The 17749-nt window shown below is 45.5% G+C and overlaps 1 protein-coding gene across 11 annotated transcripts in view; it reads right to left on the bottom strand.

Moving 5' to 3' along the window:
- Window positions 1-17749, bottom strand: part of LOC135548142 (spermatid perinuclear RNA-binding protein-like) — a 183398-nt gene that overhangs the window by 21378 nt on the left and 144271 nt on the right. For all 11 annotated transcript variants that reach the window (XM_064977436.1, XM_064977439.1, XM_064977442.1 and 8 more), the window contains 5 exons: window positions 16379-16476; window positions 13555-13741; window positions 11206-11414; window positions 3864-4007; window positions 2207-2341 (listed from right to left, as the gene is read on the bottom strand). In XM_064977436.1, coding sequence (XP_064833508.1) covers window positions 2207-2341; window positions 3864-4007; window positions 11206-11414; window positions 13555-13741; window positions 16379-16476 — 773 coding nt within the window. The remainder of the gene's footprint in view (window positions 1-2206; window positions 2342-3863; window positions 4008-11205; window positions 11415-13554; window positions 13742-16378; window positions 16477-17749) is intronic.

Below are 17749 nucleotides of genomic sequence, written 5' to 3'. Positions count from 1 at the left end.
CCTGTATGTCTGGTGGTATAGAGATATCCTGTATGTCTGGTGGTATAGAGATATCCTGTATGTCTGGTGGTATAGAGATATCCTGTATGTCTGGTGGTATAGAGATATCCTGTATGTCTGGTGGTATAGATATCCTGTATGTCTGGTGGTATAGTATAGAGATATCCTGTATGTCTGGTGGTATAGTATAGAGATATCCTGTATGTCTGGTGGTATAGATATATCCTGTATGTCTGGTGGTATAGAGATATCCTGTATGTCTGGTGGTATAGTATAGAGATATCCTGTATATTTGGTGGTATAGAGATATCCTGTATGTCTGGTGGTATAGAGATATCCTGTATGTCTGGTGGTATAGTATAGAGATATCCTGTATGTCTGGTGGTATAGTATAGAGATATCCTGTATGTCTGGTGGTATAGAGATATCCTGTATGTCTGGTGGTATAGAGATATCCTGTATGTCTGGTGGTATAGAGATATCCTGTATGTCTGGTGGTATAGAGATATCCTGTATGTCTGGTGGTATAGAGATATCCTGTATGTCTGGTGGTATAGTATAGAGATATCCTGTATGTCTGGTGGTATAGAGATATCCTGTATGTCTGGTGGTATAGAGATATCCTGTATGTCTGGTGGTATAGAGATATCCTGTATGTCTGGTGGTATAGAGATATCCTGTATGTCTGGTGGTATAGAGATATCCTGTATGTCTGGTGGTATAGAGATATCCTGTATGTCTGGTGGTATAGTATAGAGATATCCTGTATGTCTGGTGGTATAGAGATATCCTGTATGTCTGGTGGTATAGAGATATCCTGTATGTCTGGTGGTATAGAGATATCCTGTATGCCTGGTGGTATAGTATAGAGATACCCTGTATGTCTGGTGGTATAGAGATATCCTGTATGTCTGGTGGTATAGTATAGAGATACCCTGTATGTCTGGTGGTATAGTATAGAGATATCCTGTATGTCTGGTGGTATAGTATAGAGATATCCTGTATGTCTGGTGGTATAGAGATATCCTGTATGTCTGGTGGTATAGAGATATCCTGTATGTCTGGTGGGAGACATGCTATTGGTGCTGACAACACTGACACTGCCTGGAGGGAAGGATCTGACTGGACCTGTATCCATCAGACAGGACACTGCTCTGGAGGTGGAATGACCTTCGCAAAGGATGGGATCAACACAGAGTCACTGCTCTGGAGTGACAGAAAACATCACAGCTGAGCAGAGGGAAGAATGACTGGATGAGACAACACTACACTGCTCTGGAGGGAGACATGACTGGACGGGACAACACTACACTGGTCTGGAGGGAGACATGACTGGATGGGACAACACTACACTGCTCTGGAGGGAGGAATGACTGGATGGGACAACACTACACTGCTCTGGAGGGAGACATGACTGGATGGGACAACACTACACTGCTCTGGAGGGAGACATGACTGGATGGGACAACACTACACTGCTCTGGAGGGAGACATGACTGGATGGGACAACACTACACTGGTCTGGAGGGAGACATGACTAGATGGGACAACACTACACTGGTCTGGAGGGAGACATGACTGGATGGGACAACACTACACTGGTCTGGAGGGAGACATGACTGGATGGGACAACACTACACTGCTCTGGGAAAGACTGATGTAGTATCTGATGAGCTAGCCAGGTAGAATGCACCAACCTCCATTGAGTTGTATCAAAGTTCTTAGACAGTCAGTGTGTGTGTGTGTGTGTGTGTGTGTGTGTATATGTGTGTGTGTACGTATGTGTGTGTGTGTGTGTTTGTATGTGTGTGTGTGTGTGTGTGCGTGTGTATGTGTGTGTGTATATGTGTGTGTGTGTTTGTGTATGTGTGTGTGTATGTGTGTGTATGTGTATGTGTGTGTGTGTATGTGTGTGTATATGTGTGTGTGTTTGTGTGTGTGTTTGTGTGTGTGTGTGTATGTGTATGTGTGTGTGTATGTGTGTGTATATGTGTGTGTGTGTGTGTGTGTGTGTGTGTGTATGTGTGTGTGTGTGTGTGTGTGTATGTGTGTGTGTGTGTGTGTGTGTGTGTGTGTGTGTGTGTGTGTGTGTATGTGTGTATATGTGTGTGTGTGTTTGTGTGTGTGTGTGTTTGTATGTGTGTGTGTGTGTGCGTGTGTTATATACTGTTCCAGTGGAGAAACGGCCGGCCGGTGCATTCCTCACCTCCATGGCGAAGCGTTTGTCATGGCTGCCCCCGCTCTCTGATATGAGCTCGTACTTCAGACCTCTGCGTTTCTCATTGAGCTCCATGACGGGGTTCTTACCGCTGGCCGTCAGAATAGGACCCTGAGTTCGGACCTGCGAGACCACAAGAACAGAATAAAAATATGATTATAGACAGATAACATAACCAGCAACACTGGATCAACAGAGAATCTACACGATATATACAAAAGTATGTGGACACCCCTTCAAATTAGTGGATATGGCTATTTCAGCCTGTTGCTGACAGGTGTTTAAAATTTAGCACACAGCCATGCATTCTCCATAGACAAACAATGGGTTTCCATGGCCGAGCAGCCGCACACAAGCCTAAGATCACCATGCGCAATGCCAAGCGTTGGCTGGAGGGGTGTAAAGCTCGCCGTCATTGGACTGGAGCAGTGGAAACGTGCTCTCTGGAGCGATGAATTACGCTTCACCATCTGGCTGTCCGATGGACGAATCTGGGTTTCGTGGATGCCAGGAGAACAATACCTGCCCAAATGCAATGTGCCAACAGTAAAGTTTGGTGGAGGAGTAGTAATGGTCTGGCACTGTTTTTCATGGTTTGGGCTAAGCCCCTTAGTTCCTGTGAAGGGAAATCTTAACACTACAGCATACAATGACATGTCTGTGCTTCCAGTGGGAAGGCACAAAGTAAGGTCCATACAGAAATGGTTTGACTAGATCGGTGTGGAAGAACTTGACTGGCCTGCAAAGAAACCTGATCTCAACCCCATTGAACACCTATGGGATGAATTGGTATGCCGACGAAGAGCCAGGCCTAACCACCCAAACTCAGTACCCGACCTCACTAATACTCTTGTGGCTGAATGGAAGCAAGTCCATGAGATGTTCCACGAGCAGGCGTCCACATACTTTTAGTCAGTGTATATTAGTGTATATAGTAGTGTATATTGCTTCTGGTGGCCTTGCGTGCGCGTATGTGTGTGTGTGCTCGTTACGAGACAGGGACATTTTCATTTATTATGGATACCCACATACATGTAGATATGTTATGCTCATCAAAAACAATGCTGACCACTCTGCCTCCATGTACCAGAATGCTGCCGTTGGTAAGAACATTCTCACCTTTAATGTTAAGGCTGCAAGCTCTACCAACAAAATATGATCTAGCACTCTGGTACCCTGCAAACCATGATCCATGTTGTATTCTACATGAGTCAAATGCAATGGAGTCCATTGCCCATGTTGTAAGTGGCTGCTGTTCATAGAAGGATGCCAAGAAGCTGCTTAAATACCAGCCCTTCGTGGCACGCTGGGATGCCTCGGGTGTAGGTGCAAGCTGGTGGCACTGATATTTGGCAGTCTCGGCCAGGTATACAGGCTTGTAGGGTGTGGCCTCCAGTATGCGGGCCTGACAAAAAACTAGGGCAAAGCAATTGTCTAGGTACTGCTCTGTTTCAGCTGTCGTGGGCAGCCTAGCTGTTTGGACAAGGAGATTATTTCTGTACCCTTGAGTGCCACGCATACAGGGACCTTTGAAATGTTTGGATCCTTTTCTTGTACATTTGATTGGTGAATACAAATAAAGTATGTAAAGTGTGTGTGTGTGTGTGTGTGTGTGTGTGTGTGTGTGTGTGTATGTGTAGTGTACCTCCAGTGTATTTGAGCTGTCTGAGTGTGTTGTGTTATTGCTGTGTGTGGACGATTCACTCCTCCCCTCTCCGTCTGACTTCTCGTCTGCACTGCAGTCCAGGTCCGTATCAAACCCTGTAGGGTAACCCATCGCCTGAAGGACCTAGACAGAGGAGGGGAGGAGGAAGAGCGATAGAGGGAAGTGGAGGAGAATTAGAAGAGAAAGAGGAGAGCAGGAATGAGAAAGTAGGGAGGAATAGATGGAGGAAGAGGAGATGAATAGGAATGAAACCAAGTCAGGCACAAATCCATATTCAACCACTTCTGATTCCTTCCTCTAAAACTATCCCAATGTTCATTCACTTCTGAACAATACTACTGTCGGTCCTGGATTCCGGATCTGAGTGACTGAGTTTAATCTCCAACACTGTATTACTATAATAGCAGGTTCCCTACAGGCTAATTCACCAGCAGAAGCACAGTACAGTTGGGGCTTCTGTAGTCAGTGGACCGGTACCTTTCTCTGTGTGGATGGAACAGGAACACCCTTTGTGTCTGACCCAAATTGGTGATTGTGCTGCAGCTGGACACACACACACGCGTGCGCACGTAAACATGCATACACACACAGTCGCGCGCGCAGGGCCATTACCAGAGTCTGAGTTTAGTCCATCTACAAACACTTAGCCTCTACACATTAACTCAGAGGAACCTGTTAGCAGAACATGGATTTTATTAACAAAAGGTAAACAAATATGTTTGCTTTACGGAACTTTCTTGCTGTTGCAGTTTTAATTTCCTGCAATTCTAAACATTTTGCATGACTTATTCCATGTTAATATTGTATTTGAGTGAGAAATCAATGTGGGGCCCCCTTGAGGTGTCCTGCGTGCTAGGTCGGTAATTCGGCCATAATTATTACAAGTTTAGATCGCTGGCTAGACTAACTAGACTAATTTACCAAAAAAAACAAAGTAGTACTGACATGGGCTGATTTATACTAGTCATTAGCAGTCCTCTTATCCAGAGCCACTTACAGGACCACTTAGGGTTAAGTTACTGGCTCAAGGGCACATCGACAGAGCTTTGTGGGCTCCGAGATTCGAAACAGCAACCTTTCAGTTACTGTCCCAACGCTCTAACCGCTAGGCTACCTGCCGTCCCTACGCTCTAACCGCTAGGCTACCTGCCGTCCCTAGGCTACCTGCCGTCCCTACGCTCTAACTGCTAGGCTACCTGCCGTCCCTACGCTCTAACTGCTAGGCTACCTGCCGTCCCTACGCTCTAACTGCTAGGCTACCTGCCGTCCCTACGCTCTAACCGCTAGGCTACCTGCCGTCCCTACGCTCTAACTGCTAGGCTACCTGCCGTCCCTACGCTCCAACTGCTAGGCTACCTGCCGTCCCTACGCTCCCTACGCTCTAACTGCTAGGCTACCTGCCGTCCCTACCTGCCTGCTAGTCCCTCTAACTGCTAGGCTACCTGCTCCCTAACTGCTACCTGGCCCTACCTGCCTACCTCCCTACGCTCTAACCTGCTCCCTACGGCTAGGCCTGCCGTCCCTACGCTCCAACTGCTAGGCTACCTGCCGTCCCTAGGCTACCTGCCGTCCCTACGCTCTAACCGCTAGGCTACCTGCCGTCCCTACGCTCTAACTGCTAGGCTACCTGCCGTCCCTACGCTCTAACCGCTAGGCTACCTGCCGTCCCTACGCTCTAACCGCTAGGCTACCTGCCGTCCCTACGCTCTAACCGCTAGGCTACCTGCCGTCCCTACGCTCTAACCGCTAGGCTACCTGCCGTCCCTACGCTCTAACTGCTAGGCTACCTGCCGTCCCTACGCTCCAACTGCTAGGCTACCTGCCGTCCCTAGGCTACCTGACGTCCCTACGCTCTAACCGCTAGGCTACCTGCCGTCCCTACGCTCTAACCACTAGGCTACCTGCCGTCCCTACGCTCTAACCGCTAGGCTACCTGCCGTCCCTACGCTCTAACCACTAGGCTACCTGCCTCCTAACTGAGTGACATGTTACAAGAGGAAAACTGCTGATGCACAACCAAGTTTCAAAACATTTGAACTCTCAACAGTTTTTCGAAAACATTACAGAGGTCCGGACCTCGGTGTCCTCAGCTACGTCCCTGCGCTTGCGTCCCAGGGGAACCAGATCAAAGCAGCGGAGAAGCAGAGAGCAGCAGAGTATCGGGACCTTTTATGGCAAACGTTGGAGGATAGAGGATCATCCCAGCTCTATGCTTGGGAGAGTCTCTTTGTTCACAACGACTTTGGGATTACACGGATTTGGCCGCCTTACCCCACAGTATCCAGTAGGGGGGCGGGGTGAGGAGGGGGGGTTAGAGTCATCCCTGTGTGACCACAACTGGAGCCCAACAACACAACACTGCATGACCGACACTTGCACTCCTCTCCTCTCCTCTCCTCTCCTCACACAACACAATAGATGTGTCTGAATTAGAGGTCGGCCGATTAATTAGGGCCGATTTCAAGTTTTCATAACAATCGGAAATCGGTATTTTTGGGCGCCAATTTTTTTAAAACCTTTATTTAACTAGGCAAGTCAGTTAAGAACACATTCTTACTTTCAATGACGGCCTAGGAACAGTGGGTTAACTGCCTGTTCAGGGGCAGAACGACAGATTTTCACCATGTCAGTTCGGGGGATCCAATCTTGCATCCTCACATTTAACTTGTCCAACGCTATAACCACCTGCCTCTCATTGCACTCCACGAGGAGCCTGCCTGTTACGCGAATGCAGTAGAAGCTAAGGTAAGTTGCTAGCAAGCATTAAACTTATCTTATAAAAAACAATCAATCAATCATAATCACTAGTTATAACTACACATGGTTAGCTTGAACTAATTTGCCAGAATTTTATGCAATTATGACATAACATTGAAGGTTGTGCAATGTAACAAGAATATTTAGACTTAGGGATGCCACCCGTTAGGTAAAATATTCAACTGTTCCGTATTTCACTGAAATAATAAACGTTTTGTTTTCAAAATGATAGTTTCCGGATTCAACCATATTAATGACCAAAGGCTCGTATTTCTGTATGTTATAACTAAGTCTATGATTTGATAGAGCAGTCTGACTGAGCGATGGTCGGCAGCAGCAGGCCCGTAAGCATTCATTCAAACAACACTTTTGTGTGTTTTGCCAGCAGCTCTTCGCAAGCACAGTGCTGTTTATGACTTCAAGCCTATCAGCCTAATGAATGGTGTAACCGATGGGAAATTGCTAGCTAGTTAGCAGGGTGCACGCTAATAGCGTTTCAAACGTCACTCGCTCTGAGACTTGGAGTAGTTATTCCCCTTGCTCTGCATGGGCCGCGGCTTTTGTGGAGCTATGGATAACGCTGCTTCAAGTGTGGCTTTTGTCGATGTGTTCCTGGTTCGAGCCCAGGTAGGAGAGAGGAGAGGGAGGGAAGCTATACTGTTACACTGGCAATGCTATAGTGCCTATAAGAACATCCAATAGTCAAAGTTATATGAAATACAAATGGTATAGAGAGAAATAGTCCTATAAATACTATATTAACTACAACCTAAAACATCTTACATTGGAATATTGAAGTCTCATGTTAAAAAGGAGCCACCAACTTTCATATGTTCTCATGTTCTGAGCAAGGAACTGAAACGTTAGCTTTCTTACATGGTACATATTGTACTTTTACTTCTTCAACACTTTGTTTTTGCATTATTTAAACCAAATTGAACATGTGTCATTATTTACTTGAGGCTAAATTGATTTTTATTAATGTATTATATAAAGTTAAAATAAGTGTTCATTCAGTATTGTAGTAATCGTCATTATTACAAAAAAACAATTTTGAATCGGCCGATTAATCGGTATCGCTGTTGAAAAATAATCAGTAGACTAGTCTGAATCGCATACTTCTCTCCTCACACAACACAACAGATGTGTCTCTGGCCTACTAACTTACTTATATAATATCTTCTCTCCTCACACAACACAACAGATGTGTCTCTGGCCTACTAACTTACTTATATAATATCTAACACAATCATATTACCTATCTGTCTGTCTAGACTGTGACCCTGTGTACAAACACTAATACCTCAAAGCTGTTGCTACTATACAACTATTAGTTGTATTTAGTTTCACAGTCCTTCCTAGCACCGCTCCATCTACTATGGTGAATGGGTAAGCAGGCCGGCGAAGTACAGCTCAGCTCAGTAGTGTGAAAAGCCTGCAACACTCCCACACTGTACACCGCATTGTAAAACACACTCACAAATCAATATCAAATGTTATTTGTCACATGCTTCAAAAACAACAGGTGTGGACCAATAGTGAAATGCTTACATACGGGACCTTCCTGACATTACAGAGAAGGGTAGAATAACAATAACACGATGAGTAATGATAACTTAGTTATATACACTTGGTACCAGTACTGAGTCAATGTGCAAGGGTACGAGGTCATTGAGATAGAAATGTACATATAAGTACAGTAGGGGTCAAATGACTAGGCAACAGGATAGATAATAAACATTAGCAGCAGCGTTTGATGAGACAAAAGAGTTAGTGCAAAATGGGTCAATGCAGATAGTTAAATAGTTAACCAATATCTACTCTGACTAACTATTTAGCGGTCTTATGGCTTGGGGGTAGAAGCTGTTCAGGGTCCTGTTGGTTCTAGACTTGGTGCATCGGTACTACCTGCCGTGCGGTGGCTGAGAGAACAGTCTATGACTTGGGTGGCTGGAATCTTTGAGAAATGTTCAGGCCTTCCTCTGACACCGCCTGGTATAGAGGACCTGGATGGTAGGGAGCTCAGCCTCAGTGATGTACTCGGCCGTACGCTCCACCCTCTGTAGTGCCTTTGCGGTCGGATTGTAAGCAGTTGCCATACCAAGTGGTGATGCAGTCAAGATGCTCTCAATGGTGCAGCTGTAGAACCTTTTGAGGATCTGAGGACCTATGACAAACCTTTTCAGCCTCCTGATTGGGAAGAGGCAGTGTCTTGACTTCTTCACGACTGTCTTGGTGTGTCTGGACCATGTCAATTCCTTGGTGATGTGGACACAGAGGAACTTGAGGCTCTCGACCTGCTCCACTACAGCCCTGTCGATGTGGATGGGGGCGAGCTTGGCATTCTGTTTCCTGTAGTACAGGATCAGCTCCTATCTATTGCTGACGTTGAGGAGCAGGTTGTTGGGATACGTATGTACGTACGGTCACTGTGGGGACGACATCGGCGATGCACTTATTAATGAAGCCGGTGAATGATGTGGTAAACTCCTCAATACCATCGTAAAAATCCTGGAACATATTCCAGTCTGTACAAGCGAAACAGTACTGTATCTTAGAATCCGCTTCATCGGACCACTGGTACGTCCAGTTAGAGTTTTTGCTTGTAAGGTGGAATCAGGAGGATAGAGTTATGGCCAGAGGGCAAGGGAGAGCCTTGTATGCATTTCTGTGAGTGGAGTAAAGGTCATCTAGATTTTCTCACCTCTAGTTGCACAGGCGACATGCTGGTAAAAAATGTTTCCTGCATTAAATCCACTGGCCACAAGAAGCGCCGCCTCTGGGTGTGGATTTTCTTGTTTGATTATGGCCCTATGCAGCTCGTTGAGTGTGGTTTTAGTTCCAGCATCAGTTTGTGGTGGTAAATAGACAGCTATGAAACATATAGATGAAAACTCTTGATATATAGTATGGCCTACAGCTTATCATGAGGTACTCTAACTTAGGCAAGCAAAAACTCAAGACTTCCTTAATATTAGAGATTGCGTACCAGCTGTTGTTAACAGAGAGACACACTCCTCCCCCCTCATCTTACCCAAGGCTGCCGACTGTTCTTGACGATGCATGAAAAAGCCAGCGAGATGTATATTATCCATGTCAGCCACGACACCGTCAAACATAGAATATTACAGTTCTTCAGGTCCCGTTGGTAGGATAATGTGGAACAGAACGTCAAGTTTGTTCTCTAGTGACTAAGTTTGCTCACAGGACAGAGGGTAGAGACGTTTAATTATCTTGCAACGGAACAGAGGGTAGAGGCGGTTTATTATCTCCCCAACAGAACAGAGGGTAGAGGCGGTTTATTATCTTGCCAACAGAACAGAGGGTAGAGGCGGTTTATTATCTCGCCAACAGAACAGAGGGTAGAGGCGGTTTATTATCTCGCCAACAGAACAGAGGGTAGAGGCGGTTTATTATCTCGCCAACAGAACAGAGGGTAGAGGCGGTTTATTATCTCCCCAACAGAACAGAGGGTAGAGGCGGTTTATTATCTCGCCAACAGAACAGAGGGTAGAGGGGGTTTATTATCTCCCCAACAGAACAGAGGGTAGAGGTGGTTTATTATCTCCCCAACAGAACATAGGGTAGAGGCGGTTTATTATCTCGCCAACAGAACAGAGGGTAGAGGCGGTTTATTATCTCGCCAACAGAACAGAGGGTAGAGGCGGTTTATTATCTCGCCAACAGAACAGAGGGTAGAGGCGGTTTATTATCTCCCCAACAGAACAGAGGGTAGAGGCGGTTTATTATCTCCCCAACAGAACAGAGGCGGTTTATTATCTCGCCAACAGAACAGAGGGTAGAGGCGGTTTATTATCTCGCCAACAGAACAGAGGGTAGAGGCGGTTTATTATCTCCCCAACAGAACAGAGGGTAGAGGCGGTTTATTATCTCGCCAACAGAACAGAGGGTAGAGGCGGTTTATTATCTTGCCAACAGAACAGAGGGTAGAGGCGGTTTATTATCTCGCCAACAGAACAGAGGGTAGAGGCGGTTTATTATCTCGCCAACAGAACAGAGGGTAGAGGCGGTTTATTATCTCGCCAACAGAACAGAGGGTAGAGGCGGTTTATTATCTCGCCAACAGAACAGAGGGTAGAGGCGGTTTATTATCTCGCCAACAGAACAGAGGGTAGAGGCGGTTTATTATCTCGCCAACGTATTTTAGTCAGGATGCCGGCTTGTCTGCCTCTTTTGCGCGGTCGCTTCCTCTTTCGAATCCCGGACATTAGGACCTGGTCCGGAGAAAGCAGAATGTCCAGAGTTGCCAACTCAAGGTTATTGATCGCTCTTCTGATCTCCAGAAGTGATTTTCAGTCATAGGAAATTAATGGCGGAGACATTATGTACAAAAAACAGTTAAGATCAGCGTAATTTAAAAAAAAAATAGTAGAATTGATCAGGATCCTGTCAAACGGCTGCTATCCACTGCAGCGCCATCTCAGTTGACCAGGGGTACCTGCCCTCTATTTAGCCCCTCCCCCTCCGAACCACTCGTTTTATTTACCTCCCCTTCCCAACATGTATCCACCTCTCAGTCACCTGGCATATAGGGATCTTTTACCTTCACAGCAACATGCAGCTTGGCGGTTTTCTTGGAGGAGCCTGAGGCTTCGTGCACAGTGCTGTCTACGTCTACAGACATGGTAAAGACAGGAGCGTGGACCGGGCCGGACTGGGACAGCAGCTTGTACTGCAGACCTGGACGTATCTGATTCAGACGCATCAGAGCATTCATTGGTTGGTTGGTGTCTATTGCTTTGCTGTCGAGGACTGGAAGATAGGTGGAGTAGAGAAAGAGTAAAGGAGAGACAACGAGAGAGAGAAAGGGAGACAGCGAGAGATAGAGAGACAGCGAGAGAAAGAGAGAGGGTAAACAAAATAAGTGATTGTTGTTCAATCAACAAATGTCTTAAATACATGGTGATATTATAAATGCTTATTCACAGAACACTGTACCTGTGTGGCTCAGTCGGTAGAGCATGGCGCTTGCAACGCCAAGCGTCGTGGGTTCGATTCCCGCTGGGGCCACCCATATGTAAAAGTAGTGGCCCCAGCCGACATGTAAGTCGCTTTGGACAAAAGCGTCTGCTAAATGGGATATATATTATTATATTATTATATTACCTGAGAAGTTGCCTTGGAGCTTTTGATTGTGTTTTTGAATATTACAAAAGGGGACCCTTGCTTCCAAAGTAGAGCTGGGCGGTAATACCTTATTTTACTATATAACGGTATTGATGCACTGACCAGTTTGGGTTTTTACTTCACCTTTTCTAACGGTACTTGAATGTTTGGTTTGTTAAATGTGATAAACTGTGTGTAACGTCTATTTTTATAGTTTACTCCGCTACTTGAGTCATCCTTCTCACTCATCCCTCTCTCATTGCCTTTCCACACAGACCTAGTCCCGCCCCCCGTCACTCAAGGAGCGTATTTGTTGTTGCTTGCCCACGAGACACTTTCGTTCAGTCTGCATGGTCAATGCAGCAAATGCAACAATGTTGATGACAACAATGTTGTTTCCAATTTGATTTTAATATACATCCACAAGCGTTCTATAATTACAATATTAGTTTGTGTTTCTTACATCTGCAAACAGCTAGTTTGTATTTTCTTATCAAGTTAAGCTAAATCGTTTTAGTCACTAATGCTAATCGCTAGTTAGCTGGCTAACTAGCTAATAAAGATTTAAATTAGCCAAAGATTACAGGGTCCCCGAGGAAACACGGAACATCGCTTTGGATCCTAGCCTGTCACAATAACTTATCCATGGCATTTTCATTTGTTGTCATGTCAAACAACACGGCATTCAAAGTGCCCACGATTATTTATATTCTAACTATAGACTTATAATAAACATTCTAGTTCCATGATTCCAACAGTTCTCCCAAATGTTTTGATCTAATTCCCAATTGCAACATTTGGTTAAATATAAGGCATAGTATTTTGCCCATATCATGGCAGTGTGGACATGATCTCAAATGAGTGCAGGAAATGCAGAACTTGATGAAATGCAGGAAATAATTTTTGGTTGAAGTTGAATTGAACAGTATAAAACAATCAGAATGGAGAAAGACTCAATTGAAATCACTTAGAATGTATGTGTTGCCACCCTAGGATCACTCACTACTAAAGCACCCTAGGATCACTCACTACTCATAAAGCACCCTGGGATCACTCACTACTCATAAAGCACCCTAGGATCACTCACTACTCATAAAGCACCCTAGGATCACTCACTACTAAAGCACCCTAGGATCACTCACTACTAAAGCACCCTAGGATCACTCACTACTCATAAAGCACCCTGGGATCACTCACTACTCATAAAGCACCCTAGGATCACTCACTACTCATAAAGCACCCTGGGATCACTCACTACTCATAAAGCACCCTAGGATCACTCACTACTCATAAAGCACCCTAGGATCACTCACTACTCATAAAGCACCCTAGGATCACTCACTACTCATAAAGCAAATTTAGAACTTGTATTAATCAAAAACATAAAATACCATCAAAAATATGATATATTTTGGCCATATCACCCAGCCCTTTTCCAAAGACCATCATTTCTGCCTAATTCTAACATAGTAGCACTACCCAACCACCATCTCAAAACACAGAAACAGTTTGATCGAATCCTCAGGCAACAGCTTCACATTCTGACTGATGTGTGGCTGTGTGCACTATTCTATTCCAGAAGCTCATTGCTAAATCTGTTTCCTTCTAACCAATTCCTTCTGATAAGTTTATTATAGCCTGGTCCTAGATCAGTTTATTCTGTATAGCCAACTAGAGAAACTACTGGCCGTAATTGTCCAAGAAAAATGTCTGTGGACAAATAAGTTTCTTATATTCACATGGCCCAGGTCAAATGACTGAGCAAGGTCAGGGGAGCAGAGCTGACCTTTCCTCAGGTTCCTCTTCATTTTCTTGATCAAGTCTTTGTCGTCCGTGGGCCCGTCCTCATAAGGCCTCTTAAGCCCAGAGCCATCCCTGTCTGACCAGGGGTACTTCTGGGGTTTACTAGAGGGGAGAGGGTCCATCTCCAGCACCTTGTAGATCTGACCAAACGCTATCAGTCTCAGGGCATGCTGAGAGAGAGAGAGAGAGAGAGAGAGAGTGTGTGATTGAGTGAGTGAGTGAGGTAAAGAGAGAGAGAGAGAGAGAGAGAGAGAGAGAGAGAGAGAGAGAGAGAGAGAGAGAGAGAGAGAGAGAGAGAGAGAGAGAGAGAGAGAGAGAGAGAGAGAGAGAGAGAGAGAGAGAGAGAGAGAGAGAGAAAGAGAGTTGAAAGAGACGGAAAGACTTAACAACAGACTAAGGAGGAAAGAGACAGGCAGGAGGACAGACACAAAGAGAAAGACAGGACAACTGGAGTGTAGTCTAGTGGTAAAGCTGCCAACTCCAGACCATATATCTCCCCCTGGCGATGGGGGTTCAAAGCCCCTCAACTGTCTACTGTCTAAAACAGACAGTAGAAATACATTTAAATAAAACAAATGGTTTTACTGTTGTTTGTTTTTATGCCATCACAGTTGCCAGGTGTCAATGGGTTTACTTAGCAACAGTGGCTCCAGTACTAACTCCAGGTAAACAATACAAGAATATCATTTGAGCAGCACTTTGCTGTGGCTCAGACTAGTGACATAGAGAAGCTATTGGGTCTTCATGGTTCACTGTATCTATGACTATGTCTGCAGGGAAATATATTGTGGATATCGTGATTGGCAGTTCAACACCACCTGTTCGTCACTGAGAGAATGATGAAAGGAGAAGAAGCACAGACTTACCTATGATAAAATAGATGCCTTTGGGGCTGCACGCACACACACACACGCACGCACGCACACACACACCTCCATTATCTCTCTCCATCCTTCTCTCTATCCTCTCTCTCAAAAAACTGTCTAAATCAAATCAAATTTTATTTGTCACATACACATGGTTAGCAGATGTTAATGCGAGTGTAGCGAAATGCTTGTGCTTCCAGTTCCGACAATGCAGTAATAACCAACAAGTAATCTAACTAACAATTCCTAAACTAATATCTTATACACATTGTAAGGGGATAAAGAATATGTACATAAAGAGATATGAATGAGTGATGGTGCAGAGCAACATAGGCAAGATACAGTAGATGGCATCGAGTACAGTATAAACATATGAGATGAGTATGTAAACAAAGTGGCATAGTTAAAGTGGCTAGTGATACATGTATTACATAAGGATGCAGTAGATGATATAGAGTACAGTATATACATATACATATGAGATGAATAATGTAGGGTATGTAACATTATATTAGGTAGCATTGTTTAAAGTGGCTAGTGATATATTTTACATCCTTTCCTATCAATTCCCATTATTGAAGTGTCTATATAACATCCCACAGTGAATGTCAGAGCAAAAACCACTATGAGGTCGAAGGAATTTTTCGTAGAGCTCCGAGACAGGATTGTGTTAAGGCACAGATCTGGGGAAGGGTACCAAAACAATTCTGCAGCATTGAAGGTTCTCAAAAACACAGTGGCCTCCATCGTTCTTAAATGGAAGAAGTTTTGAACCACCAAGACTCTTCGGAGAGCTGGCTACCCGGTCAAAATGAGAAATGGGGGAGAAGGGCCATGGTCAGGGAGGTGACCAAGAACACGATGGTCTCTCTGACAGAGCTTCAGAGTTCCTCTGTGGATATGGGAGAACCATCTAGAAAGACAACCATCTCTGCAGCACTCCACCAAGGCCTTTATGGTAGAGTGGCCAGACGGAAGTCACTCCTCGGTAAGAAGCACATGACAGCAGTAAAATGACATTTAAAAAACAGATTAAAAAAAACACCTTATGGAGCAGCGGGACTGTGAAGCAACACAAACACTGGCACAGACACATGGATACACAGAGATCTAACATCTCTGGAGAGACCTGAAAATAGCTGTGCAGCGATGCACCCCATCCAACCTGACAGAGCTTTTGAGAGGATCTGCAGAGAAGATATATACAGGTGTTGCAGTCATACAGGTGTGCCAAGCTTGTAGCGTCATACCCAAGAAGACTCGAGGCTGTAATCACTGCCAAAGGTGCTTCAACAAAGTACTGAGTAAAGGGTCTGAATACTTATATAAATGTGAAATTTCAGTTTTAATTTTATATAAATTAGCAACAATTTCTAAAAACCTGTTTTTGTTTGTCATTATGGGGTATTGTGTGTAGATTGGTCTGCATACTTCCCGAATGTAAATAAACATAAATATGGGCTCACACACACACGTCCCAGGGGTAATGAGGCACTGCTTTTCCATGCTCATCATTAAAGGCTCAGATCCTGGGTGGGAGGCGGTGAGGCTGGATTGATAAGGTGTGTGTCGATGCGGTCCCACTCCACTCACCACAGCCCAGAGCCCAGATAAGAGTAGGTAGCTGAGCAGAGCATCTTTAAGGGCTCTCCCCTGTCTGACAGGAGTCTAATCTCCAGGCTACAGAAGAGATAAGAGGATGGAGTCCCCCTGGCCAGCTGCTGTCAACACGAAACACTCACTGCAGACAACTACACCGAGGACTCTACCTGGACGCTATAGGTAATGGCCTCCAGGAATGACCGACTGGGTTGAAACCTAGGTCTCCTGCATGCCACAAGACTGTGTTAGCCCACTGAGCTAAAGCCTTGGGGCATCAGGTCTCAGGCAAGGTTATATATCCCACGAGTTATAAGTGACAGGTGTGAAGTGAGGTGTTACCTGTGCATTGTAGGTGATGGCCTCAGCCTCCTCGTCTGTCATGGCCGCCAGGGTGTTGGTCAGCTTCTTCTCACATGGGTCATGTAACCCTGGTCCTCCTGGGGGTCAGAAGGAGACTTTATGCATCGTCAATGAGACATCATATTCTGGTCTTTCCTTACAATATCAATATAGTATCATAACGTTCCATCCCTTCCTGTGCTTTTCAAAACTACAGATCTCCCGCTTCTCCTCCTCATTTCCTACAGACTTCCCCCCCTCCTCTTTATTTCCTACAGTCCTCCCCCTTCCCCCTCCTCATTTAGGGGTGGCAGGGTAGCCTAGTCGTTAGAGCATTGGACTAGAAACCGGAAGGTTGCAAGTTCAAACCCCAGAGCTGACAAGGTACAAAACTGTCGTTCTGCCCCTGAACAGGCAGTTAACCCACTGTTCCTAGGCCGTCATTGAAAATAAGAATTTGTTCTTAACTGACTTGCCTAGTTAAATAAAGGTTAAAAAAAATGTCCGACAGACCTCCTCCTCATTTCATACAGACCTCATTTCCTACAGACCTTCCCTCCTCCTCATTTCCTACAGACCTTCCCTCCTCCTCATTTCCTACAGACCTTCCCACCTCCTCATTTCATACAGTCCTCCCCATCCTCCTCATTTCATACAGCCCTCCCCCTCCTCCACATTACCGACATACCCCCCTCCTCTTTTCCTACAGTCCTCCCCCCTCCTCCTTATTTCATACAGTCCTCCCCATCCTCCTCATTTCCTACATACCTCCTCCTCCTCCTCATTTCCTACAGTCCTCCCCATCCTCCTCATTTCCTACATACCTCCTCCTCCTCCTCATTTCCTACAGTCCTCCCCATCCTCCTCATTTCCTACATACCTCCCCCTTCTCCTCCTTATTTCCTACATACCTCCCCCTCCTCCTCCATATTTCCTACAGACCCCCCTCCTCTTTTCCTACAGTCCTCCCCCCTCCTCCATATTTCCTACAGACCCCCCTCCTTATTTCATACAGGCGTCCTCCTCCTCGTTTCATACAGACCTCTCCCTCCTCCTCCTTGTTTCATACAGACCTCTCCCTCCTCCTCCTTGTTTCATACAGACCTCCCCCTCCTCCTCGTTTCATACAGACCTCCCCCCTCCTCCTCGTTTCATACAGACCTCCCCCCTCCTCCTCGTTTCATACAGACCTCCCCCCTCCTCCTCGTTTCATATAGACCTCCCCCTCCTCCTCATTTCACACAGACCTCCCCCCCTCCTTGTTTCATACAGACCTCCCCCTCGTTTCATACAGACCTCCCCTCCTCGTTTCATACAGACCTCCCCCTCCTCCTCCTCCTCGTTTCATACAGACCTCCCCCCTCCTCGTTT

Source organism: Oncorhynchus masou, chromosome 11 (genome assembly GCF_036934945.1).
Source record: "Oncorhynchus masou masou isolate Uvic2021 chromosome 11, UVic_Omas_1.1, whole genome shotgun sequence".
In the NCBI taxonomy this organism is placed as follows: Eukaryota; Metazoa; Chordata; class Actinopteri; order Salmoniformes; family Salmonidae; genus Oncorhynchus; species Oncorhynchus masou.
This window is presented reverse-complemented; position numbering and strand designations above follow the sequence as displayed.